Source organism: Myodes glareolus, chromosome 13, assembly GCF_982192425.1.
Source record: "Myodes glareolus chromosome 13, mMyoGla1.1, whole genome shotgun sequence".
In the NCBI taxonomy this organism is placed as follows: domain Eukaryota; kingdom Metazoa; phylum Chordata; class Mammalia; order Rodentia; family Cricetidae; genus Myodes; species Myodes glareolus.
The window spans coordinates 52,118,554-52,144,939 of record NC_142038.1 but is presented as its reverse complement, the minus strand read 5'-3'; the positions used below and the strand labels follow the sequence as shown (position 1 = coordinate 52,144,939).

Genomic DNA, 26,386 nt, shown 5'->3' with positions numbered 1-26,386 from the left:
CATGTTAGGTAAATGGAACCCTGCTTTCTGGAGGCAATTAGAAATGACAATTTGTGCTTTAAGTAAGAAAGGAAAATACCTGGTTGGCATTGCCTTTACCAAAACCATGGAAGGAAAAACAAACGAACAGTGTGTGCCTCCCCTCCCCCACCATAGTATGCCTTGGTGGCTTTGGCACTGCTCTCAGGTGCTAAATGGTTTGCTCTGCTACATATACTTCATTAACTATGTCCTTTAGAGTCAGTTGGAATTCCTAGTTATATTGCTTACTTTTTAACTCACAATTTGAATTGATTTTGGTTATCATTTGAAATGATGACAAACCATTCATCCTTTAGGGCCAGTGGAGTCTTATATGCTCAAAGCTGCTGCTGTGGACAAGCTGTCTATCACCTGATAAATGGCAGTGGTCGCCATCATACAGTTGGTAAATTCTTCCCCATCTCAGTGGGGAAACAGTGTGCTGTGCTCTGTTCCGGAAAACCAGCATCTGTCTTGGCTCAGACAAGCCCAGCGTCTGGGTTATCAGGAGATGAAATGCTTGCTTGCCACTCAAGATCAACTGAATTGAACTGCTCTGAGGCTTTGCCAAACTAATCTACCCACCTTAAGTACATAAAGAACACATATTTTCACTATAACCTGAATATTGTTTGCTTTTTGCTAAGAGATTTGAAATGTGGGTGGTTTTTTTTTTTTCTGTGCTAAAAGAGGAAAATTGTGATTGAATCTAGGTCTGTAGTAACATTTCAGTTCAATCTTGGGGAGGAAATAAGCTTTGAGCGAAGAATATAGTGATAAACATCCATGTTAAGGAAAGGATGCCTTCCTTTTTTATGTTAGTGCCTTTCTTTAAGCATTTATACATTTTTTTCCACATACGAATGCTTGTGTTTTTTTCCTGAAATCAAATTGATGCTTTAATTTCAGTTTTCTCCTATATGTGGAACCTTCTTTGTAGAAAAATTCTACATGAATTGGTATCTTGAGTCTAAATCCTCAGTATGCCATCTCTTGCTTTAAAGAAGTCATAATTGAACACTTGTGTTTCTTTCCTTCATGAAAAAAATGTGGCATCATTGTCATTTGTTATTATGATGAGAGCATCCGTACTTACACCAAGAGCCTCCTTCAGTATCATACAGGTCCCTGAGCGTCGCTTATTTGGTGCAAACTGTACATGATAACATTTGCTGCTTCATAGCTTCCACTAACCTGAGAGTCGGGCTTTCAGAATCTTTCTTTGCTGTCTGACTTTCCTTACTGTTGTGTGGCTGCAGGGCCTGTATCAAGAGTTCTGCCTTAGGACTTGCCTCGGAAATAGGTTAGTTTTGTCTCAAAAGGAGCTGACAATATAAATGTGTATCTTTATTAAAGGTCAAACTTTAACATCATATTTTGAAATTAATTCTTCATTGTTTCTTTATAATGTAACAAGAATCAGCGTTAGGCATCTTTAGTACCTAATTATTTTTAATTTGGGTCTTTGAAGTTTAAAGATCAGAAAAAGACAGAAGGAAGAAGCTTAAACAGTTTGTCAAGGCATCTTTAATCATGAGAGGGGCTGTCTTTTCAAACCGGATGGAGTATATCAGGATTGTTAAGTTGACTCAGTTTTTCTCTTTCCAAAATGCAGGTTTTCACATAAGTTTAGCATTTAGTAAGTTAATTAGTAAAATGATAATTTAATACTAGTTTAAAATAATAGTCTAAATGCCACAAAAATCAGCATGTCCATTATAAGTTAAACTAGAGTTGTATAAGAAGTCAGTGTAATTATTTAGTATTGATTTATTATAATGAGACCTTTTAAAATAATTGCTTGGATTTATTGTTGAAAATTAAAGAGTCACCCGGTTTTATTAGAGTTATGTAAAAGGTGCTGGTTTCATGATGTAACTTAGATAATATCTATTAAACCAGGCCAAACTCTGAAAGAATAATGTTTAATATTTACCAGTCTTAAGCACACATGTAAGTCTACTTCTTCTCATACTGGCAGTAAATTATAGGTTGAGTAAATACCACTTTATCTTACAAGAGAACTTTAGCTGTCTCCTTTTAAGCAGGAAGCCAGTTGTGGTCCATGGGATGGAGGATAATAATCAAACAGGTTTTCATCCCTATCTATTTTTGTTTAGTAGCTTCTTTCGGAACTGTTTTCAGTAGAAAAAAAATAACATATGGAGGAGACCTTAGTGTAAATGTTTACATACAATAGTATATAATTACATACATGAAATGTTTTATATTGAATTAAGCATTTAGATTTTCCAACAAGAGTGCAAATTAATATGAGCATTGCTTCATTTAACACTTAAAATGTTTTCATTAAAAAAATTAAAAATACTTCAACACTTCAAAAACTCAAGTCTCCACTTGATTTGGAAAATTAGGCTTAATGTCACCATTGGTAAAAATTAGATATGTATTTAGCCCCTACTATGTAAAATAGGTTACTTATCTGATGTGATTTTTGATGATGAGTAGATATTATACTTCACATTCTTTGTATGGCAGCTGCTGACACTTGCACTGTCCATAACCATTAATGATGATGAAAGGTCCTTCATGGGTGGGCTCATACTCATTATACGGTCCTTGGTCTGACATGTTTGACATATGGAGTCGTGTTTGGGATCGGAGCTGCCTGTGGTTCTGAATCATTGAGCACTGTCTGATTCTTCTTAAAGTGGGAGGGCAGCACTTCCTGGAAATGAACACTATAAAAATAATAAAAAAGAAAGAAAACAATAAAGCCATTGTTCCTGTAATTACTCGCTGAGTGAAGATGGCATTGTCTGGTTCGGAAAAGTGTTCCTCTGTAGTAACTGCTATGCCTGCAGTAGTTGGAATTTCTTTGTCTCCTACATGGTAACTCGATGAGCTGATTCTTTTTGTATATTCAGTGGTTGGATCTCTGTAAGTTGTAGCCATGGCAGTGACAGTGGTTGATAAATTCCAGCAGAGCTGAAACCCGTGGACCGCATCTAGAATATCCTCTCCCTGGGTGTGGTCAGGGCTGTGGCATAGGATGGAATGCTCCCACCGACCTTGGAAACTGCCCAGCCAGGAGGCGAGAGCACACACTCGGGGGCTGCATTCCCACAGATTGCCAGAGAGGCCAACGGTTGTGAGGGATCTCAGGGAGTTTAAGATTTTGGAATCAAGACTGTTTAACTTGTTGTTATCCAGGAGGAGTATTTTAAGATTAGGCATGGTTTCAAACACCGTTAAGTCGATGGCTTTGATTTCATTTCCAGTTAGGTCTAGCTTTTCTAAAGTGCTCCAGGTCCATTCCATCCCACATGTCAAGTTGCTGATTTTGTTCCATTGTAAGAAGAGTGTGTGCAGACTGCTTAGCCGGAGGAAATGAGCAAAATTAATCTTTGTCAGCTGGTTGTGCTCTAGGTGAAGCTCTCTTAGTTTGATTAATCCTGCAAATCCATTGCGAGCCAAACTTCGCAAACGGTTTGTGCTCAAATCCAGAAACTCTAGACTACGACAGTCCCAGAACAGGCGTACTGGGATAGTCCGCAGGGAGTTGGAACGCAAATGCAAGGTCTGCAGCTTCCGAAGGCCATAGAAGAGCTCAGGATGCAGAGATGACAGCTGATTAAAAGACAGGTCCAAATTTTGCAGGTTAATCAGTTGGGTAAAAGTTGTGTTTGGCAAGTAAAATATTTTGTTGGAACTTAAGATTAACTCCTTAAGTTTATATAGTCCTTGGAAAGCATCTTCTTTTACAGTTGAAATTTGATTGTGATCTAAGTGGAGCCAGGTGAGTTGACTGAAGCTGGCAAATTGATCTCTTTCAAGCGCTGTGATGTGATTGTGCCTCAGGGACAGGCCCAGAGAACCCTTGTCTGTGGCGTTTGGCACTGAATGGAAGCCCTGAGAGTCGCAGTAGAATAGCAGCTTCTCACAGCGGCATTTGGGTGGACACGCCATACCCAGGGCAGGCAGCATTTTTAAAACCACACTCATTGCATATATTGCTGCCAGCATAGGGGCCCCTAATGGCCACTTGAAATGTAAGCCTGCAGAATATAATTTAAGGAAAACAAGAAGATAGGATATGTTTCAGCAGAACACAGGGGCTGTTGAAAACAACAACAATGTAACATCATAATGAAAGATTTCACTGCATGGAACATTTTTCATTTACTGCAGAAAAATTAACCTTGTATACTGGAACACAAAACTTAAACCATGTATAAAGGAGATTAAAACATGTTCCTTTCCTTAGTGTTTTATGCCTTTACATTAATTTTAAAATCCGAAAACAAGTGATTTGCATCATAAAATGGGAATTCACCAGCTTAGTTTATAAAAGCGTGAATCCTCTTTGATTGTAAAAGAAATGCCATAGAAATGCATGGACTTACCCATTCTTCTGAGCACATTGGAGGCTGCATTCAGTCGAGGTTGTCAGACTCAACGCAGTGAGTCTGTAAAAGGCTCTAACATGCAGGAGCCTTTGACCGGTTTCCTGTTTTCTGTGTCCCAGGATTTCCAAGTAAAATTCAAATCTGCCAGGGTGAATTGGTTTTTCCTTAGGATATTCCTCTAGATAGCATTGGTTTCATTTTCTGTGGTGCTCTGATCCCCTAAATCAGCTTTGATTATCAGTTAATAATTTCCTCCTCCTCTGATTACTGCTGGTCGCCGGAGCTTCAGGCTCTCCTTACCGCAGCTGTTAGTTCTCTCGGTCTTAACTTGTTGATGGCAGATGGGCGGCTTGTCGCGGAGAAGAGCCTCTGGAGCAGCATGAGTGCATTTACTGAAAAGCTTTTCCGAGAAACGGCACAAGAATGGATTTGCTTATGTGCTGCGACCACACAGAACTGTATATAGGCTGACGTCACCGGGTGACGTGTCTTTTGTTTGGGTTTTCCAGAAGCTTTACTGTTAAAAAGCACTGTGCTTTGTACCAGTGTCAGGGTCGTTACAAGACCCCCTGTTTACAATAAATTGAGAAAGAAGAACTCCCGACTTAAGAATTTGGTATTCCTTCAGTGTAGGAAGCAACAATGAGGTTGTAATAAATGCTGCATTCAAGAAGACCCATCTGAACAGTGAGTTGGACTAGCAGAGTGATGATTTCTAATGCGTGTGAGAGCTAGTGTTAGACTGCCGATTCTGCATAGAGATCATCTAAATGGGCACGATTGATTTATGAAGTGCTGATTTAATGCCAGCCTATGCAAGGTACGCTTCTGCTCTGGTAGTTTGCAAAGCTGTTCAATTGCCTTGTTGTCATGCTTGGTAAAAAGCAAAGTATGACTCTGTTGCTAAACTAAATGGGCTTAGTTTTATTGTCATTAAGAATTTAACATTATAAAGCCAGAAAAAAGAGGGTAGCTTCCAAAAGAAGTCATTTTGGCTTTTTTCCTCCATTCAGAATTTCAAGGGAATAATTCTTTTCTGCTTATTATATAACAATACTTTATTACCACACTGATTGGAAAACAGTGCTGAGTTGATCTTTGAATATCCTACCAGAAGAGAGGAGCAGATTGACACCATCATTTTTTATACAGGTGACCCAGATGTTAGCAATTTTGAACAAGTTTTGTAGTGGGCCTGGATTCTGACACAGTCTTCAGAATTTCTGCTTCAACATCTCACCTGTTCCTTAACTGAAAGCCACAGTTGCTACTGAGATTGGGGTGTTGTAACACCAAAATTTTGAATCTCATAGCAGCTCTTGTTGAATTCCGCTTATGAATATGAAAGGGCGTTTATATTGGAATAGGATTTTGTTGGTTGTTTTTGCTTGACAACTCTAGCTTTTCCTGTTAGATAACTTTTCAGACATGAATGTTTATGGTTAGTGTTATATAAATGCATGAGATGTGTCTAGCATGAATCGGGGATATGTTGCAGGCCAGACTAAAGGATTGCCTTTTACATAACTTATCTTGCTGATGTGGCTATATGAACTTAGTTTTCCCCTTACCATTACTACTTACCCTTAGTGAGTCCTGTTTCAAACCCAAGAGTAGAAATCTCAAAAGTATTGATGATGTCCGTGAAATAAGCACATGACTGGCCTGTGGTCTTCTGAGGATTTCATTCCACTGGTGAATTCTAAGAAGTCTTTATGTAAAGAGGAGAATTTTCCTACTGGAGTAGGGCTACTCTGGTAACAACTGGAATCCTATTAGTCTCTTACTTGGGGTCATGTGTAAAGGTTTTGTGGAAACTCTAGTAATGCAAATATATAATTTTAACCTTTTCTACAAGTGACCCCAAGGTGGGTTTAGAAGTGTAAGACTTTGTTGAATGCAGCGAATGCCTAGACTGCATGAGAGAGAAGGTAGCAGCAATCCTTTGAGGGATAAGTAAAGTTCTTATGGCACATCTGACACTGGTAAAGGAACAGTTGTGTAGACACTGTCAGACTGGGATGCACTACAGTCCTCACTGAATGAGCTTTGCGTCACAGTTATGTGTACTACCGTGATGTTGATCCTCCCTGTGATACCTTCCTGTACTCTGGTGCTTATTAATCTTGGTCTTTGTGTAGATGGGACTATGAAGTGTTATTACCTGTTGGTTTTTTTGTAGATACATTTTAATCAGATCCTACTGAGTTTGTGAATCTAGGTTTTAGAAACACTGTTCACTATGAGCTTGGCCCTAAAAGTTGCAAGGCATCATAATTAGTTGAAAGGAAGCCCTTATGATGTTGTTAGTATCTTTCTGAAGTCAGCCACATTCTGATGAAAAATAACCTTTCTAATGTAGAAGCTGTTTAATTCTTACTAACTGCCTTAGTTGTAGGAAAAATGTGAGTTAGTTGGATTAGATCAGCCATTATTAGGAATGAGTTGTATGTAAAAACTGAAGGGAAAGCGTTTCCTTCCTCTTAAACTCTTAGAGCATTTAGTTCCTTTCTGATTTTTAGTCTGTTTGACCCCCTGTTAATTTATTAGTAAAGTGAAACTATTTAGATTATACCATTGCCTACTGATTTACCTAGTGAACTGAAACTTCAAATTATATTGTCTCTGCTGTTCTGTCAACTTCTGAGGGAGGGCGGTTGCTCAGATGTGCAGTGGAAAGAAGTCGTGCTTTTTTTTTTTTTTTGTAAGAGACAAATCTTTTGCCTCAGCCTCCTAAATAGCTGGTGTTACAGGAGCCTGCTACAACTCTGAAGGGGTGGGCATTTCTACTTTTTCCATCAGAGTGACTGAGGACACAGCCTTTCCCAACTCGGCAATTATTTTTTCTTACTTGTCTACTTTTTGGGTTTTGAAGGCCGAGGCTGTGGCCAAAAGACAGAGTATTTACCTTAAAATTGGTGTATGTGGCAGGTGGTGGCAGCACACGTCTTTAATCCCAGCTCTCAGGAGGCAGAAGTAGGTGGATTTCTGTGAGTTTTGAGGCCAGCCAGGACTACACAGAGAGAAACACTGTCTCAAAAAAATAAACAAGCAAAAGACATATACATACACACACACACACATACATGTATATGTACACACAGGTTTCATTGATAATTTCATTCATATTTCCTCCCTGAGTCTCAGTCTTTAAATTTTTTTTACTTTTATCTGTACCAGTGTTCTGCCTATGTGTGTGTGTGTATGAGAGAGAGAGAGAAAGAGAGAGAGAGAGAATGAGAATGAGAATGAGAATGAATCCAAGCATGCTTTGTTCCTGAAAAGGTCAGAAGAGGGTATCAGATCCCCTGGAACTGGAGTTACAGGTGGTTATCCACTGCCATGTAGGTTCTTGGAACCAAATTCAGGTCCTCTGCAAAGAACTAGTGAACTACTGAGCCATCTCCATCTCCACTGTTTTTTCTGAACTAGACTTTCTTCTTGACATTTAATGCTTTATTCCACATAGAAATGCTTTTGACTTAAAGTGGCAGTATCGCTTCTGGAAGATGGTGTTTGTGTACATACCACTTCAGGGCAGAGGAGGCAGAAATTAACCCAACTCTCCCTATAAAATAGTTTTAAGGAAATTCAGCAAGTGGTGGTTATACTTACTTGCATTCTTCTATGTGAGAGTTTGTGATTAGAGAGTTACTTTCCAACTTGGAGTGACATATAGACATGTAGGTGAAATTTTTATCCTTTCCTGGTAGACAATGAGCTTTGCACACACACCTGTTTAATTGTGCCTATTTTAGGTTTCTGTTGCTGTAAAGACCAAGAGAGGTTGTGCTATAGGCTGTGGGATCACTATGAAGGAATAGGAACTTGGAACTTAGAGTTGAGGTTGACCAGTGGAAGTTTCCAGAAGGAGATGACTCTTATCCCAAGGAAAGATAGAAATCAGAATACATTAGGTGAGAGAGACCATGACAAATTTGGAGAACCAGAACAGATATGGATAGCTGATAGTATGGAGAATGGCTAGGTGATCTTAGTTGGCAAAGTAATGGAAATGGCAGACTCCTCCAGGGATTGTATGTAGAATAAGAAGGTGAAAACTTCTGGCAGAAAAGCCTTAAGACCATTATAGATTCTTTACCTTGGAATGTTTCCCCTGCCAACAGAGTGTTGTTTGTAGTTAGGTTGGGTAAATTTTTTATAGATTTGTTTTGAAATTTAGAGGCCAAACTGTGCTTTGAGGTGCCACCAACAATGTCAAAGCCTTTGTTTTTGCCTTTGTGGCTGTTATATTTTCCATCCATTCCATATCAAGAATGGAGTTGATATCTGCTGGGTGGTAGTGGTGCACACCTTTAATCCCAGCACTTAGGAGGCAAAGGCAGGTGAGTTTGAGAGCTAGTTCCAGGAAAACTAGGGCTACATAGAGACACTCTGTCTCGAAAAACTGGGATGGGGGGTGGAGTAGAGAAGTATGTAACTTTTTCCTTTATATAGTTTTCCTTTATACTCTGATGTGGTATTTTGTCATTAGGAATACCTGTCATAACACTCCATGATACTGCATATTGTTGAATTAGGTATTGCTCTGAATTATTATTGTTGTTGCTATTATTATTAATTGTGAGGCTGGGTCTCATTATATACCTTTAAATGTCCTGAAACTAAATATGTAGACCAGACTGGCCTGGAATTCACAGAGATCTGCCTGCCTGCTGAGTACTAAGATTAAAGGCATGTACCACCATGCCCAGCCTGCTCTGAATGATTTTAGATTCTAAGACTTCTGTGGAAAGAATTGTGGTTAGTTCTGCCCATTTTAAGTGTATGGAATAGGCATGGGGGTTTGTCTACATAAATAGTAGTCTGTTCCATAGGAGGAAGGTCTAGCAGCTTCTCTGATGAGATGAGAATTCCTAATTCCAGAATTGTACTATTAGAGACTGACCCAGCTAGAAACCTTTGCCTCTCTTCACCTTAGCTGGTATTTGCTTCCTGGAGGGAAGCTTTATCGTGAAATATTCCTTACTGTTTTCTGAGGGAACCCTTTGCCACTGCTAAACAGTGGCATATCAAAATGAAGCAAACACTCAGGGTCTCCATGCTGTGGAACACAGTTAGGTGAGAGCTCAAGATTGCTTACTTTAGTTTCTTTGTTCTGATAAAAGGTACACAAGTTCAACATCCTTAATCTGAAAACTTTAAATCCTCCAGATCCCTAAAGTTTTTTGTAAAAAGTCTATACAAATATTCCAAAATCTAAAAGAAACCCAGAGTTCTGAAATATTTCTGGTGCCTGGCATTTTGAATAAGGGATAGTCATTTGTGCCTCCTGGTTGCTTTTCCTAGTATTTATGTTTGAATTACTTTATTTTATAAATAGCAGTTCACAGCAACTTTAATTTTAAAAGAACAAATTCAACTTTATAAAGCAGTAAGCATATTTTTGAGTTTTTAGTTTTATGTGTATAAACGTTTTCTGTATATGTGTGTGTACACATACCCAGTGCCCACTGAGGTTAGTTAGAGAGTGTCTGATCCTCTGAAAGTACACAAATGGTTATGTTCCACTATGTGGATTCTAGGAACTCAACCTGAGTTCTCTGCAAGATTTGCAAGTACTTTTCTTAACTCCATAATCTCTCTTAACTTCAATAAGCTATTTTATCAAGCTTACGTGTTCAGGTTGTGAGTGGTGTAGATGCATGTGTGTTACATTTTAGAGGATGACCAGAACCCTAAACTTGGTCTTTGTACTGAAAAACCAATGGACTAGAGGCCAACAAACATGTTGATTTAAGCGCTCTGTCCAGCACATTCTAGAAGGATCAGTAACTGCATCTGAGCTAACTGACCCTTTTTTTGTTTTGTTTCGATTTTTGCAATAGGGTTTCTTTGTATAGTTCCGGGTGTCCTGAAACTTATTCTGCCTGCCTATCTCCCAAGTGTGCCTGGCCTGACAGACCTTTCTTCACTGAGGCATTTTGTTCCTACAGTGAGGGGGTGGGGATGGAGGGAGGGAGAGAGGGAGAGAAATTGATTTTTAGGGTAGTTTAGCAGCGGCAGAATTAAAGGATTCATGGTGTGTGGTGGCATTGTGTCTTAAAATGGATGTTCCTCAAAGGTCTTGGGTGTTTTGCCTACATATTTATGTGTACCTCATGAATATGTGGTATGCTTGGAGACCAGAAGATAGTGAGAAACTAGTTACAGACAGTTGTGAGCCACCATGTAGGTGCTGGGATTTGAACTCGGGTCTTTTGGAGGAACAGCAAGTGCTCTTTTAACTGTTGAGCCATCTCTCCAAACCCGCATCTTACGTTTTGGAGATTGGGAAATGGCTTGCTGTGTATGCGCAAGGACCTTGACCTCAGCTTGATTCCCAGAGTTCATGTAAAAAGCCAGCTGTGGTGGTACCCTTTATTATCTATCTTAAAACTGAGGAGATAGAGACAGAAGAATCCCCGAAGTTTGCAGAGCTTAATCTAGCCAGCCTAGCTAAGTCAGTGATGAGTTCCAGATTCGGTCAGAGAACCTGTCTCAAAAACCACAATGTTTCAGGCTGAAGAGATGGCTAAGCCGGTAAGAGCACTTGCTGCTCTTGCAGAGGATCCTGGTTGGTTTCCAGTTCCCATATGACTATTGAAAGCCATCTGTATAACTCCAGTTCTAGAAGATCTGATGCCCTTTTCTGGCTTCTGTGGGCAGCCATAGTGCCCAGAATACAAATACATATATGCACATGTATTAATATGCATACACACTCGTATATGTATATATGTATGTACATATATGCATACATACATGTATACAAATATACATATATTCAGACAAAACACCCTACATTTAACAAATAAAACAATCTAAAAAAAATTTAAAGCCCATTTTACTGTTGTTTCTTTTTTATTTCAGTGTTTCTTTAACACTAAATATTTATAGACTTTCCTTGAGGTTTCTTGATGTATACTCACATGAGCATCTGTTTATTTAGGCTGGACGTAAAGAAAGAAGTGATGCACTCAACTCTGCAATAGATAAAATGACCAAGAAGACAAGGGACTTGCGTAGGCAGGTAAGCTTTTTTTTTCCCTAAGTGTTAGTTTTATTTCTAAAGTTTTCAGCTTTAGTTTTGATTAAAATTCTAATATATTTTTAATTAAGGGAAAGGGTAAGTCTTCTGAAAAGTGGCTTTTCTGTTGTGTTGCTAATAAGCTTATTAATGACTAAAAAAATCTCAGAGGGATGTTGACTGTGCTGTTCCCTCTGGGGTGGACTGAATAAACTAGGTCCAGTGTGAAAAGGATGTATGGGCAGGAAAATCAATTACAGATGACTTGGGGACCTGTGAAAATAACCTCAGAAGATTTTGTTGTGTTGACTTCCATACGCTAGATTCCAGTTTCTCATGTGTCCACCCATTCTGTTTCTGTATTACCAGTTTGTTCCCACTGGTAGAAATGTCTTTTTTAGCTTAAGTACAGTAATGTTGGAGATGCCGAATTTTTTATGTTAATAAATTTAAAAATCTGTTCCTTTAATGACATATAATCTCATTAATATTTTGAAATTAAATTTTGTGTTAAAATTTTTAGAAGAAGTTAGAGCTGACTTTATAAATATGTAGTATAATGTATTAAGACAAGTTATGGTGAGAATTTGAACAGTTTTCAGGAATTAGTAAAGACATTTTATTGTTCATATCAGATATAAAACAAAACTAAAAATTGATATACCTTTGGTGAACCAAGTGTCAGCAATAATTAGAAAGATAACATTTAAAATTCATATAGGTTCATAACCCTATAGTGTAGATAAATCAGGCAGTGCTCTTTTTCCTTTTTTCATTTAATTTTAACTAATTAGACTAATTACATATATTCCAAAGCTATGTACTAGTTCAATCCAGAGCATTGCTGTGATCCCACTTAATTCTGTAAGTTCCAAGAAAAGAAAGAGGTACTGTCTGGAAAACTGAAGTTCTGCTGCTGAAGTGCTATGTGTGGTATGAACTGTGGGCTCTGCCGTCCTTTTTGCAGGCTGCTTTACTGCACTGCTTATGTGGGGGCTTAGCTGTATGCGTTCTGCCTTGTCTTTCGTAGATGTATTATATCACAGTTTAACTTCTTAGAAATAAAATCAAATTTACACAATTTATTACTAGCTTCGCAAAGCTGTCATGGACCACGTGTCAGATTCTTTCCTGGAGACCAACGTCCCTCTTTTAGTCCTGATTGAAGCTGCAAAGAATGGAAATGAGAAAGAAGTTAGGGAGTATGCTCAAGTTTTTCGTGAACATGCCAACAAATTGATTGAGGTAAGTGTCTGATTAACATAGGTAACTTAGTGAGTTAGCAGTTTTAATCACATGATTGAATTAACTATAAGTTTTCAAGGGCTCACCTAATACACAACATTTATAAACAGTTTTTCAGTTCTCACTGGGTCTCTATTATGTTTGTGAGTTTACACTGATTCCGTGGATAGCTTTTGTCCTAGAAGCTTTTAACACTACCCCTTACTGGTAATGCAGCTGAAGTGAGACTGTGAGCATCAGACTTACAGTGCAGACAGACAGTGGCAGCAGCTGTGATCTGGTGCTCTTCTGAAAAGCGTCACCTGGGCTTCCATCCCAGCAGGTTAACTAGTTCTCACTTTCTATGTCCTGCCTGTAAAAAGAGGTTACTAATGATACCATGTTCTGAGGACCAAAAGAATGATAGATATGCTAGGTGTTTCACCTTACACTCAAGGTAGATGTGACTCCGTCCTGTTTTAAGAGTAAAGAAGCCCCAAATCAGCTTAATTAGACATAATTTTACACTAGAAATATGTGTGGAAATGGTTGGTTTGTAAAATAATTAGAAAAGGTGAATTACCACTTAATTTCAAGACAAGTTTCTTCATTTGTTAAACAAATTTATATTAATTAATTATTAGTATAGTTTAGAAATGAGACACACACAAAACATAGCATTAGTACAGAAACTAATAATTGATAAATATTCCATAGACCTATTGGTAAGTGATCATTATTTAAAAGCAGAATGTAAAATGTGATTTATAGTGAAACAACCCAAGTTAACACTATAAAAATACTCCAAAGAGCCGGGCCGTGGTGGCGCACACCTTTAATCCCAGCACTCGGGAGGCAGAGACAGGCAGATTTCTTGAGTTCGTGGCCTGCCTGATCTACACAGCGAATTCCAGATTAGCTAGGGCTACACAGAGAAACCCTGTCATTCCAAGGAAACTATCAGTAATCACATTAAACACCTTACTAATTTTACACCTCATTTTCTTTGACTGTTGACTTAAGTGTTTTTGAAGAAAATTTTGTACAGAATGCATAGGTCAGCCTGTTATTCAAGTTAATGATTTTGACATTTGGAACTAAAATTGAGAGTTTCATTTGTATCTCCATTAAGCATAATCTGGTTCACAGCAGTCATGTGACAGTATGAGACATAATTTTCAAGTGGACAGAAATTGTGTTCCGGAAACTAGTCTCTTATAGGTAGCCTACTTATTAAAAAGTTCCTTTGAGTGATATGCGTCAAGGCTTGGAGTATTACTGTCCGAAGGAGGGCAGCTCTTGTCTGTATCCGAATGGAAGGCCCTTTATTCTTCCAGTCACGTCATCCTCAGGCTCTCCCACCAGCGAAGCATAGCTGATATTTGAAGAGCACTTATGGTATACAGCACTGTGTACTTTCTATAATTCTTTTTGTGTGGAAACTGAGGCTTGAAGAATTGGGAAACAATAACTGGGCTAGGCATAGTGGTGCAGGCCTTTAATCCCAGCACTCAGGGGCAGAGAAGGCAGATCTCTGAGTTTGAGGCCAGCCTAGTTTAAAGAGTGAGTTTCAGAACACCTGTCAGTACAACCCTGTCTTGAAAAAACAAAACATGGTTGCAGGGAGAGAGGGAGAATATGAATCCATCACTGACTGGACTTGAGAGTCTTTGAAAACTTTTTTCCAGACTTAAACATTTCATTTCATTCTGAACATAGTCTTCAGAGACATGATGTTCCTCAGCACAGCTCAGTTCTAACCCTTCTGTCACCTCTTTCCCACTGCATACCCTTTACCCATTACCTTCTCCTACATCTTACCTGTCTGTTTAAATGACAGAGGATTTTCATTACTTGAGGCATAACCCCAGGCTATGTAGTGCCATTCTGCAAACAGTTATGATTATATTTATGATAATTGAGACAGTAAGATATATAATTAGTATGTCCATGAAAAGGAAATTAATTTTTAAAGAGTTAGAAGCCTCAAATTCCTAACTCAATGCAGAACTTTTTTTTCTATGACAAGACTTCTCCTCCCCCTACAACCTTTGTATTATAATGACATACCTTGAGCTAATCAAAGACTTGTTTTTTAGCAAAGGTAAAATGCTCCAGTGTGTTTTATTAATCCCTTGATTTGATTTCTTTTCATTAGTTGCCTTCCAGTTGAAGTAAATGTCTACAGGCCAACTCTGATGTGAAGGCCTGCTTCCCCTTATTGGTTCAACAGAATTAAGAATAGTGAATAAAATATATACATGATTGGTTATATATTCATATAATTGGAAAGGAGAAGGTCGGGTAACCACTAAGGATATTTGCAGGTGTGTTTTGAAAGAGTGATCTTTCTGAAATGCTGTAACAGAATTCTGACACTAACTGCCATGAATCAGTGTAAACCTACAGGGAAAGGTTCTAGGCTCCAGCAAGATCAGGCTCCAAGATATTACCACTCTGACCAACTTGCCTCAAATCCTAGGCATTTTCATAACTTATTTCTGGCTTGACAGTTGACTAGAGCAACATGTACATTTAACGTTTTATTTGAAAGATAAAACTTTTATTAGTCAGGACCAGCCAAATTAAGAGACACATGGGTTGGAGCTTGGGAAAAATTTTTGTTCCCCAAGTGGATGGAATTGGGCCATTCCACCCTCCTATAACAGTGGTAGATATACTAACCTAATAGCTCCCATGAGTTTCTATATCCAGAAATTTTGTTCAAGTTTCATTACGTATGCCTGGTTGTTGGATCTCAGTCTGACTCTCACTTTTCTCCAGGTCAAGCTGGCCTCAAAAGCTCCAATTATTTAATCAGATGGTTGGTTCCCTATCCCAAGTCACCTTACTAGCATAAACTATCAGTTCTGGCATGGGTAACTGAGGTACTACTTTTAAAGTTGAAGAATATTTGTATTTTATGATGAATCAAAAATAAAACTAGACCAGTTACATAATGCACAGTACTATTTACTTCAGTGTGCTCTGAAGGTATGTCACATACATGTTTTTTTAGTAGGTATCTTGAGTACACAATCTGCCTAGTCCACTCCATGTACATACCAGGAAGAGGTTAAGGCTGCTGAGTTTGTTTCCCCGTAGGTTCATTTTACGATCCTCACTCACCTATTCACTCACTACTTCTCTTACCTGGTACGATTGGCTTTGAGCTTTGCTTTTCTTTGGAGTTTCTGCCTTTAACAGTCAGATTTACTCTTCTCTTCAGGGATCAAGTGGATTATTCAGTGTTTACTTCTTATAAAATGATAGGTTTTTTATTCAGCCGTATAAATCCCTTTCTGTGTAGCTTTTTAAAGCATCATGTATGCTGAGCTTTTAAGAGGCAGAGTCTAGGAATTCAAGATCAGCCTGTTCTGTGTAGTGTGTTCCAGGCTATCTTGGGGCTACATAGTGAGACTCTGTAATATCTGTGTTTCCCCCACCCTCACCCCCGCCCCCATCTAAAAATCATGTAGACCTTCTGGGACTCCTTCAGTCTTTCAGTCAGAGAAAACTCACTGTTGTCAAAGACAGTATATGCTGCTTGTGGAGATTCCTCTCTGCCTGTTACAAGAGGGAAGCTCTCATCCACTCTACCCCCGTCCATCTTCTTGCTGTTACACACCTGTGAGTTGAGGGTACTTTCAGTATAAAATACGTACTTTAATACATAGTTTGAAAACAATGACATTGGTTCGTTTCATTTATTACATATTCAAATGATAATAGCTTTAGATAAAATGTATTTCACCTTTTTAGTTTTTTAACATTACTACTGAAAATTTCACAAGTCTCTGCTGTCCAGTGCTAGATGGTTTCCAGGCTTTTGGGGAGCTCTCTTTATCACAGCTCTTCCCTGAGTATCCTCCATTCAAGTGCAGCTCTCAGTGAACACCTGCTCCGGGGACAGTAAACATAGTGAGACGGCAGCCAAGGCTTTCATTGTTCTGGAGATTGGCTTAACATTATATCACTGGGTGATTTTTGGCCTTTGGGTGATGGCTATGTGCTGAGATTCCCATTTACCTTACAGTCAGCTAGAGCTCCTAGGTTTTTCCTACAGAGGGACCTGCTCTGTAGTGACATCAGGTCCACCTGTCAGTGTGGGTGCAAGTGGGTATTTGGCTCTGTGTGTAGTTTTGATACTGCCAGTGTAAACTTAGATCTGGTCTAATCTTTTGTCAAAATTGCTGCTGCCGTTGCTCTTTATATTATCAACTTTCCAAATTTGTGTCATTTCTTCTATCTATTCTACTTTGTGTGTGTGTGTGTGTGTGTGTGTGTGTGTGTGTGTGTGTGTGTATATAAAATTTCTCTTTTCATCTAATCTGATGTTTTTAAAATGTTGTCTGAGATAAAGCATAAGATAGAAAGAACCTTTCAACTTGCCATTGGAAATCTCCTGATTGAACAGGTCTTCTGTATAATTGGCCTTTCAGCCAGTCAAGAATCCTTTTATTTTTATCTTGCTAAGTCATCTAGATAGGATAGGTCTACACTGTTCCCCTCATGTCCCTTTCAGTATTGAGCATGAGATAATTATATAAAGTCTATCCTAGCAGTTTCTCTGTGAATATATGCACTCTCTCTTCCTAGAGCAGGTTTCCCTACTGTCCTGTCCAGTTTTCATGTCATTAAAAGTCAGTCTAGAAAATGAGAAACAGATTTGCAAGTATTGTTTAATTTCTGTGATCGTGTCTATAGTGTAACAATCATGTGTTGGATTTCTGCAGCAGCTCCTAACAGGTATTTAGCTTGCACTTTGATTCCTGTCTAGCTTGTTTTCCGAGAAGAAAGCCAGTATGATCTCCTTAAATCAGATCATGTCATTCCTTTGCTTCAGGACTTTTCTCATCTACCTTTGCCATGGCTTCTAGAGACAGATACGATACAGTCTGAAACTGTAGTAGCCATAACTTATGAAGTGTCCTATCTCATTTCCAGCTGCCTTTATTCCTACAGGACTACAGGTCTCCTTCTTCAGGCCTGAGTGTACTCTCTGCCCAAAAGTCACCTCCACAGAAAAACTTCCCTAAATCCCCTCAGCTTATGTACTTTACAGCCTTCCTTATTACCTGAAATTAGTGGATTTACTTAATTTTCTTATTTATCTAGCCCTACCCACTCCAATATAATGTTGTTTTAAAATAGAATGATGCCTAATACATACTAGGTTCCTAACAGCTAGTAGATTAGTGAACTTTCTCATTCTCCTTGTTAATAGGTGTTTTGCGGGTGCTCTCTTTCTGCATTCAGCCAGTATCTAGACTCTGATTCAGTTGTGTGTAGATGGTAGACAAACAGAGCTTTTTATTATGGATTGGTCTAAAGTCATCTTTATACAGGTACCATGCATATTGTGTGTGTGTTTGGGTTTGTGCATACACAGAGGTCTTGGGTCCCTTGGTTACATATGTTCCAGGATGCCTGGCTTATTAGTAGACTCTAAGTCTGATCCTTATGATCATGCAGTTAGCACTGATCCGTCTCTCTAGCTTAAATCAGATTTCAGGGGACGTGAAATTGAGAAAAATCTGGAGAATAAAAAAAGTTGAAAAAAACAGAGTTGAACAGTATTTAGCTAGAATTAAGCTTTCAAACACCTAAACAAGTATTTTTTATAGATTGGAAGAGGAAAAAAAATATAGAAAGATTATGTTAGCAAACATTTGTGGACTTCCTCAGCCAGGGATTATGGTGGTTCACACATTTAATCCCAGCGTTTGGGATACAGAGAGGCAGAAGGATCGTGAGTTCAGGTCCAGCCTGGTCTGCACAGTGAGTTCCAGGACAGCAAGGGTTGCACAAAGAAACCCTGTCTCAAACAACAAAACAAGCAAACAAACAAAATGTAGAGATGTAGCACTAAATAACAGGAATCCTTACCCATGTGAATATTATCTTCAACATACAAGATCATCTCTACATACAAGGTCATACAAGCCATCTCTCCAGCACCGTTACTGATGTCTCTATGTTAGTCTTTGATTAAAAGTACACTTAGGTGGGAATTTATTTGCTGTCAGAAATAGTAACCTTTTTGTCATGAATACATCATCTGTGTGCCCTTTTTGATGACTTCCTTCCTTGCCTACCTTTGTTTCCTCTTCAGCTGTGCGCATCATAAGAGCTAAGGAGCAATCAGTGTTTTTTACTTTTCTGAGTCTTCTTTCAAATTTATAAATTATGAGAGTAAAACAAGGAAGTTGTTTTTAGTATTCTTGTCTCTTCAGTTTCAGATAGTGTATTAAAATATACTTATGATGGTGAATTTGCTCTGCTCAAGTTGCATCTCATTTGCTGCCTTGTGAATTAAGAATTACAAAATAAATATAGCTCTTTTACTATTGGGTTCCCTCTCTTCCAGTTTTCTCATAGTTAGAATGTCATAGGGTATAGCTGTATTAGCTTGAAATGTGTATTTTTGACCCAATGAAAATTGAATGCTCTGCATTATATATTTTATTTTTGTTGTGAATTCATACGTGTTAATATGGAACAAAGTGTCCTTGAAGGCTCTGAATCATTGGTTTTAAACATTGATCTTACATGACTAGTTGTGTATTTTCTCAGTACTTCTATATGAAACTCTAGCAAATAACAAATGAAGTTTCTATCTTCTGTAATTGTTGGAAGATGCATGAAAGAAGTGAGGTGTCCGAAGAGAATTGTGACCCTGGATTATAGAGGAATTCTTAGTGTTTGTGCTTAGCCTTATATTTTCCAGGAGCTGTAAGTTCTGGTGAAACCGAGGTGTGTCTTACTTGTTCCTGGGCAGTCTTTACTTTCTCCAGACCTATCACCCTGTCAGGTTAACAAAACAACCCCCCTTCCTCCCTCTTCCTTCCTTCTCCTGTCTATTTACTTCGTGTAGGAGAGTGGGTGCACATGCTCACACTTACAGAAGTCAGAAGGGAACTTGCAGCAGTGATGCTTTTCTTTTACCAGTTGGGGACCTTAGGTAAAACTCAGGTCATCTGGGCAGGCAGCGGACACCTCCCCCCCCACAGTCATCTTAACTACCCCAAAAACTCTATTCTTTTTTGTTTGGTTTGGTTTGTTTTTTATTTATTTATTTATTTATTATGAATACAATATTCTGTCAGTGTGTATGCCTGCAAGCCAGAAGAGGGCACCAGATCCCATTACAGATGGTTGTGAGCCACCATGTGGTTGCTGGGAATTGAACTCAGGACCTTTGGAAGAGCAGGCAATGCTCTTAACCTCTGAGCCATCTCTCCAGCCCCCTTTAACGCCCGTAGGGAAGGCTCTCGCCTTGAGTCTGGTGCCTTAGACCACTTGGCCATCCTGACACCTACCACTCGGCCATCCTGACACCTTGTTTTAGTTTTTTGAGACAGGGTTTCTCTGAAGCTTTGGAGGCTGTCCTGGAACTAGCTCTTGAAGACCAGGCTGGCCTCGAACTCGGAAAGATTCGCCTGCCTCTGTCTCCTGAGTGTTGGGATTAAAGGCATGCGCTACCACCACCCGGCTCAGAAACTCTGTTCTTAAGGTGCTTCAGTATTTTTCTTTTCTCTTGGAGAGTGGTAGGAGTGGTTGAGGAACACTCTGCCCCGCCTTGGCTATGTTTCAGTACAGATAATAGGCCTGTGAGGCATGGTTGTTCAGACCTTTAATTCCAGTACTTAGAGGTAGAGGTAGGCAGATGTCTGTTTCAGGCTAGATCAGTCTACATAGTAAGTTCCAGGCCAAGCAGAAATGTATAGTAAGACCCAAAGAATGTAGGGTCTCCCATTTTTCTCATTGAGAGATGTCAAAAGCCAGCTTGGACAAAACTCATACGTTCCAGGATAGGAGTATGAGAATTAGAATTATTAAGCAAAAAAGAAACAGAGAAATAAGAGACAGAAACACAGAACAGCATCGGGAAGGACATTCAGTAAAAATACTGAATTCACCGTGTTTGTTCTTCCACCCTCTTATATACTTTACTCCAAAGGGGGAGCGGAGAGGCAACAGACTTCATTAATATGATATAAGGAATAGTCTTGAATTCTCCGACCTTTGGTCCAGGTGGAGCAGACCCACCACTGCACTCAAAATACTAATTAACCATATCCTAGGTCAGCAGTTCTTGTTTGTAGCCACACCTTTTGTCAACAACTTTGAGAAAGCAAAAATAAGCTCAAATTTTTTAACCTCCAGTCAATGAAGAACAGGCTAACAGCTCTGTGGGCCCTCACAGGAAGATGGCCCTCTCATGTTTAATGCGGCACCTTTTCTAAGTTTGCTGATAGATTAGAAGTAGAGAACTTTAAAAATAATTTATCATTTAAGTAAATTCACTGTTATAAATACTGTTTTGTATTTGTTACTAGTGATGCTTTTTTATACTCTTATTCTCCCTAAAAGTAGATTAGCATGACTTATTTTGAACAAAACTATATATGATGAAGTTATATGTGGGAAGCTAGGACCAAGTAAAGAGTAGCAGGCGGTATAATTGTCTTGCAGGAGTTTGGATTTCATACTGAACTACTGGGGTTGGGGTGTTAAACAACCATGTAGGCTGAGAAATTCATGTTGATTTGTTGTTGTTGTTTTTTTTTTTTCTGGAACATAAGTCTTTCCTAAGACTTATTTCAGAAAGAATCCTTTTGTGAGATTTGTATATGAGGCATCTAATGATTGATCTTCAACATCTTACTAATAAATATAGGACAGCTGTTTTTCTTTAATGGCAAGGTCATTTGCTCACATCATACGCTGTGAGGAGCTGTTCAGTATGTGCATTGAAATGAAATGAAAGAACTGAGAGCATTGACTACCATTACTGATAGGTGGATTCATTTGTGCCATTAGTTTTTCCTTTCTTTTTCTTAATCCCCATTCATTCTCTCTTAATTCTTAGTTCGTCTGTCACTCATTCTCTATTATTAACTCTTTTTTTTTTTATTACATTATGTATTTTCTTCTTTTGTTTTGATGCCACTACTTGCTGTTTTATTAGTAGAACCTGCCTCAGTCTTCCTGTCGGGGCTGAATGCTCCCATGCTTCTTGTTTGTGTTTTTTTTAATTTAAATTTCAGATTCTCTTAAGATCCCCTCCCCCATACATACCACTACTATACTGGGGATTGAACCCAGGACCTCACTTACTAGGTAAATACTCTACCACAGAGCAACATCCCACCCACCCACCCCAAAAAACAAAACACCACCATACCCTTTGCTTTTACTTTTTAAAGATTTGTAAAATGGGGCTGGAGAGATGACTCAGCTATGGATACTAGCTATAAACAAAGGACATTAAGTTTATGGTTCATGATCCTAGAGAGGCTAAGTTATGAGGTGAACCCAGAGAAAAACCATATGTAGACCCACCTGGAAATTGAAAACACACAAGATTGCCTGGCAAAATTGGGAGCATGAAGGCAGGGGATAGAAGGAAGGGTTGAAGGAGAGGGTTGAGAAGAACTTGAGGGAACGGGATGGTTGAGATGGAGGAAGGACAGATATGAGAACAAGGAGAGAGATACCTTGATTGAGGGAGCCATTATGGGGTTAGCAAGAAACCTCGCTCTAGAAAAATTTCCAGAAGTCCACAAGGATGATCCCAACTAAGACCCTAAACAATAGAGAGAGTACCTGAACTGGCCTTGCCCTGTAGTCAGACTGGTGATTATCTTAAATACCACCATAGAACCTTCGTTCAACAACAGATGGAAACAGAGGCAGAGTCCCATATTGGATCTTTGGACTGAGCTCCCAAGGTCCAGTTGAAGAGTGGAAGGAGTTAGAATATGAGTAAGGAGGTCAAGACTATGAGGGGTCACCCACTGAGACAGTTTGCCTGAACTAATGGGAGCTCACCAACTCCAACTGAACTGGGAGTGAATGAGCATGGGACCAAAATAGTCCCTCTGAATGTGGTTGACAGTTGGGGCAATCTGAGGGGCCACGGACAGTGGCACTGGGATTTTTCTCTACTGCATGTACTGGCTTTTTGGAATCCTATTCTCTTTGAATGGATACCTTGTATTAGGGAGGGCCTTGGACTTTCCACAGGGCAGGGTGACTGCTCTTTCAGAGGACCAGGGGTTCAATTCCCAGCACCCACATGTCAGCTCACAACTGTCTGTAATTCCAAGAGCTGACACCCTCACACAAACATATGCAGGCAAAATGCCAATGCACTTAAAATTAAAAAATAAAAATATTTTTAAAAAGGTTTGAAAAACAGGGTCTTACTAAGTTTCCCAAGCTAGTTTTGAACTTATCTTCCTGCCTAGGTGGGATTTAAATCTGCGTCTTTAGGTCCAGGGATCTGAGACAGGTTCTTTATTGTGTAGCTTAGACTAGCCTGGATTTCTTTATCTTTCTGTCTTAGCCCCCTGCTCCTGGGGTTACAGGGTACTACTATGCCTGTCAAACTAAAGACTTCACACTGCTTTTATTATTTAATGGGAATGGGTGTGTTGCCTGCATGTATGTGTACCATGTGCATGCTTGGTGCCAGTGGCTGACAGAAGAGGGTGTCAGATCCTCTGCAACTAGAGTTACACCATTGTGAGCCATGTAGGTGCTAGGACTCAACAGCCAGTGCTGTTCTTAACTGCTGAGTTGAGCTGTCTCCCCGACAGATTAATTTTTTAAAGTTATATCAACTGCTGTTCCAAATCTAAAGGTGCAGATTTTCCTCAGTAAGAGGTGTGAAGGATTTCCCTTGCCTTACTCCCTTTCACAGTAGCCAGGTCAGGCTCGCTTCTCAGAGAGCTCTGGTTGAGATGTTGATTTGCACACTTGTCACCCTGAGAAGTGAGTAATCCTGGAGGGGCATTGAAGTTTATTCATCCAGAAAAGACTGTCAGTGACAGGCAGCACTTCCCTTCCCAGGCCTTCTAAAACACTGTCCTCTTGAGAGCATTAATGCTCTCATAGTACACCATAAACATTTTAGAATAATGTTTTAAAACAAAGGATAAACTGTCCGTAGCCTTTGTTTTAGAATTTGTATCAGGAAACAAATGACTTAAAGAATTCAGTATCTCACTTGTAGTCAAGAATATAGTCCTTTCTGTCTAAATTTTGAAAACATGTGTGAGTTATGAGATTCAAAAAAAATTGAGATGATATGAATTGAAATAGAATTGTTGGTGATATGAGGGAATCCCTGTTACTGACCTCTGAGAGCCACTAGAGAGGTCAGGGGGTAGGGCTATTTGCACACCTCACCAGGGAGCATGAAGGTTTGTTTTCTAGAATGCCCCTCCCTTTGGAGTTTTTTGTTTGTTTGGATGGTTGATTTGGTTTGAGATAAAGTCTTCTGATAACCCAGATTGGTCTCAATCCTGTAATCCTGTCATGCACAGCGATTATAGGAATTCGCCACCACCCCTGGCGTAAAATACATTCTGAGTTTTAAGTCTTAAGTTTTTTTTTTTTAATGTGTTCTGATAATTTCGGTGAGTTTAAACAAATGACAGTCTCTAGATTGTGATCTTTTAGAGAACCGTGTCTTTGGTCAGGTCAAGTTAACGACAGAAGGTGGAATTATAAGTTTCTAGGATCTAAAACGTTTTACTTGATGTGATTTTTAAAGGGTTTGAGACTATCAGAGGTCACTTCCCAATTTTTATTTTGAAATTGCTTGCTACTTCTATTTTTCCTTGTTTTTAAGTATAATAAGATTCTAGTGCTTAATAGCTGGTAGTCATAACTGTAATACTCCAAACAATAGCCATAATAGTAAAATTTTTTCTGTGTGTGTTTATTTAAAATCAAAGGTTTTCGCTATCACCCTTTTTTTCTCTGACATTACCTCTGACAGTCTACTGCCTATGCCTTTATCATTCATACGCAGTTCATTCCCGAGGTGAAACTGTCTCAGCACTAAGTATGTGGTGGGCCTGGCACTCCTAATGAAGTGGGCAAGGCTGTCACCACTGCTACAGTGTCGCTGAAGAACTGAGTTCTCTGTGTAGCCTGAGTCTACAAGCTGGACTGACACAGCCTGTAAAATCATTTCTGGTTACGTCGATTGTGCCATGGAAAGTGTTGGGAGGGAAGAGAAAGGTTTCCATTAAAGTAAACCCTGCCACACAAGAAAGTCCAGCACCAGTGTCCTAAGAAATCAGTTGAAAGAGGCTTGTGTTCATGTCTGTGGAGTGTATCATCGTTTCCTTTCCTTTCCTTTTTTTTGGTTTGGTTTTGTTGACAGGGTTTCTCTGTAGCTTTGGAGCCTGTCCTGAAGCTGCTAGCTCTTGTAAACCAGGCTGGCTTCGAACTCACAGAGATCCACCTTCCTCTTCCTCCCAAGTGCTGGGATTAAAGGCGTGTGCTAAGACACCCAACTCATTGGGTCCATCTTAATATCACCTTCACGGTGTTTTAAAAATCTTCTTAGTTGACCTGTGTTCAAATAAAACTTAACTTATATTTCTACATATGACAGTGAGAACAGCAATATGGAGTTTTAATTTCCTTCTTTCAAGAACAGCTACAAAATTTATTATTTGTGGATACTACAGTTCCTTCCTTGGTGTTTCTTGGCTTTTTTTACATAATGTCTGTACTAGACAGTCTTATAGACTGTTCAGGCAGATTGGAGCTCCTTCAAGGCTTGGGAGTTACCTCTTCTGATACCAGCCTACAATATAACATTGTGAGGTCCTTACAGTTAATAATGTATCCTAATGAACTGATAATCAGTCTGAGAAGTGAAACTCCTTGGTGCTTTTGGTATCTCTCTGTTCTGGGAAGGCCAGAGTAAGAGGTAGGTATTAGCCTGTTTTCCAGTCAAAGAGAAAATTTCTATGTCCTTCCCTCTTGCAGGTTGCCAACTTGGCCTGTTCAATCTCCAATAATGAAGAAGGTGTAAAGCTTGTCCGAATGTCTGCAAGCCAGTTAGAAGCACTCTGTCCTCAGGTAAAGTATAGCCAACAAGCTTACAGTGTCTCCAGCATGGATTTTAGTAGAGTGGGTGTGAGTTTATTTTATTAGGTTTGCTTTTCTTCCTTTTCTTTTTTCCCTCCCTCCCTCCTCCTTCCTTCTTTCCCTCCTTCCCTCCCCCGCTGCTTCCCTTTCTTCCTTTCATTTTAAATAGAATACTGATATACATAAACCACATTGCTTGAAAAAGTATCATTTTTTCTTTATCTCATTCTACTGTGTCCTTGCCTTTCATTTAAGATGTGTAGGAAGGGTCATCAAGACAGCTCAGTTCTGCCAAATCTGATGACCTTGATTCTATTGCCAGGGCCTATGTGGTGGTTAAGAGAGAACAGACTTCCACAAGTTCTTCTGTTTTCCACACATATGGCATTGTGTGCATATGTTGTGTGTGTAGTGCACAGTTTTCCGACCGGCCTGTGTGCCATTGTGACACTACTGTCACAAAGCATCTAGTCTGCTTTGCTGAAGTGTCTGCTGCAGATAATAATAGTAACCTGATTGAACCAGCCGCTGAAGTAAAGCCTAAAAACTTCTGTGTAATAGTGACACTTGGAAAGACAGGCAATTGGGCTGGGTTAAGTGTATTGCTAGAAAGTCTCTGAGGTGCTTAAAACAACTAATGTTTTTTTCTATTTTTCACTTACTTACTTGTGTGTGTTAGCACATGTTCCATGTATTCATGGTGTGAAGACAGCTTGTGAGAATTGTGTCTTTTCTACCACTATATTGCAGGTCACTAGACTTGTCAGCAAGATCCACTAGCTGCTGAGCGCTCTCACTGGCACTGGTTAGTGCTTTTCTGAGTGTTCAGTGTTACTTGCAG

At 39.3% G+C, this 26,386-nt stretch overlaps 2 protein-coding genes across 2 annotated transcripts in view; one reads left to right on the top strand and one right to left on the bottom strand.

Moving 5' to 3' along the window:
• Positions 1 to 26,386, top strand: part of Ctnna1 (catenin alpha 1) — a 126,892-nt gene that overhangs the window by 80,788 nt on the left and 19,718 nt on the right. Inside the window, exons 8-10 of the mRNA XM_085699709.2 lie at positions 11,344 to 11,424; positions 12,514 to 12,666; positions 25,444 to 25,536. Coding sequence (XP_085555835.1) covers positions 11,344 to 11,424; positions 12,514 to 12,666; positions 25,444 to 25,536 — 327 coding nt within the window. The remainder of the gene's footprint in view (positions 1 to 11,343; positions 11,425 to 12,513; positions 12,667 to 25,443; positions 25,537 to 26,386) is intronic.
• On the bottom strand, positions 1,348 to 5,128 carry Lrrtm2 (leucine rich repeat transmembrane neuronal 2). The gene is made up of 2 exons (XM_048442452.3): positions 4,389 to 5,128; positions 1,348 to 4,040 (listed from the first exon to the last, which is right to left on the bottom strand). Exons 1-2 carry the CDS (start codon positions 4,390 to 4,392, stop codon positions 2,494 to 2,496), a joined length of 1,551 nt encoding a protein of 516 aa, XP_048298409.3. The 5' UTR covers positions 4,393 to 5,128; the 3' UTR covers positions 1,348 to 2,493.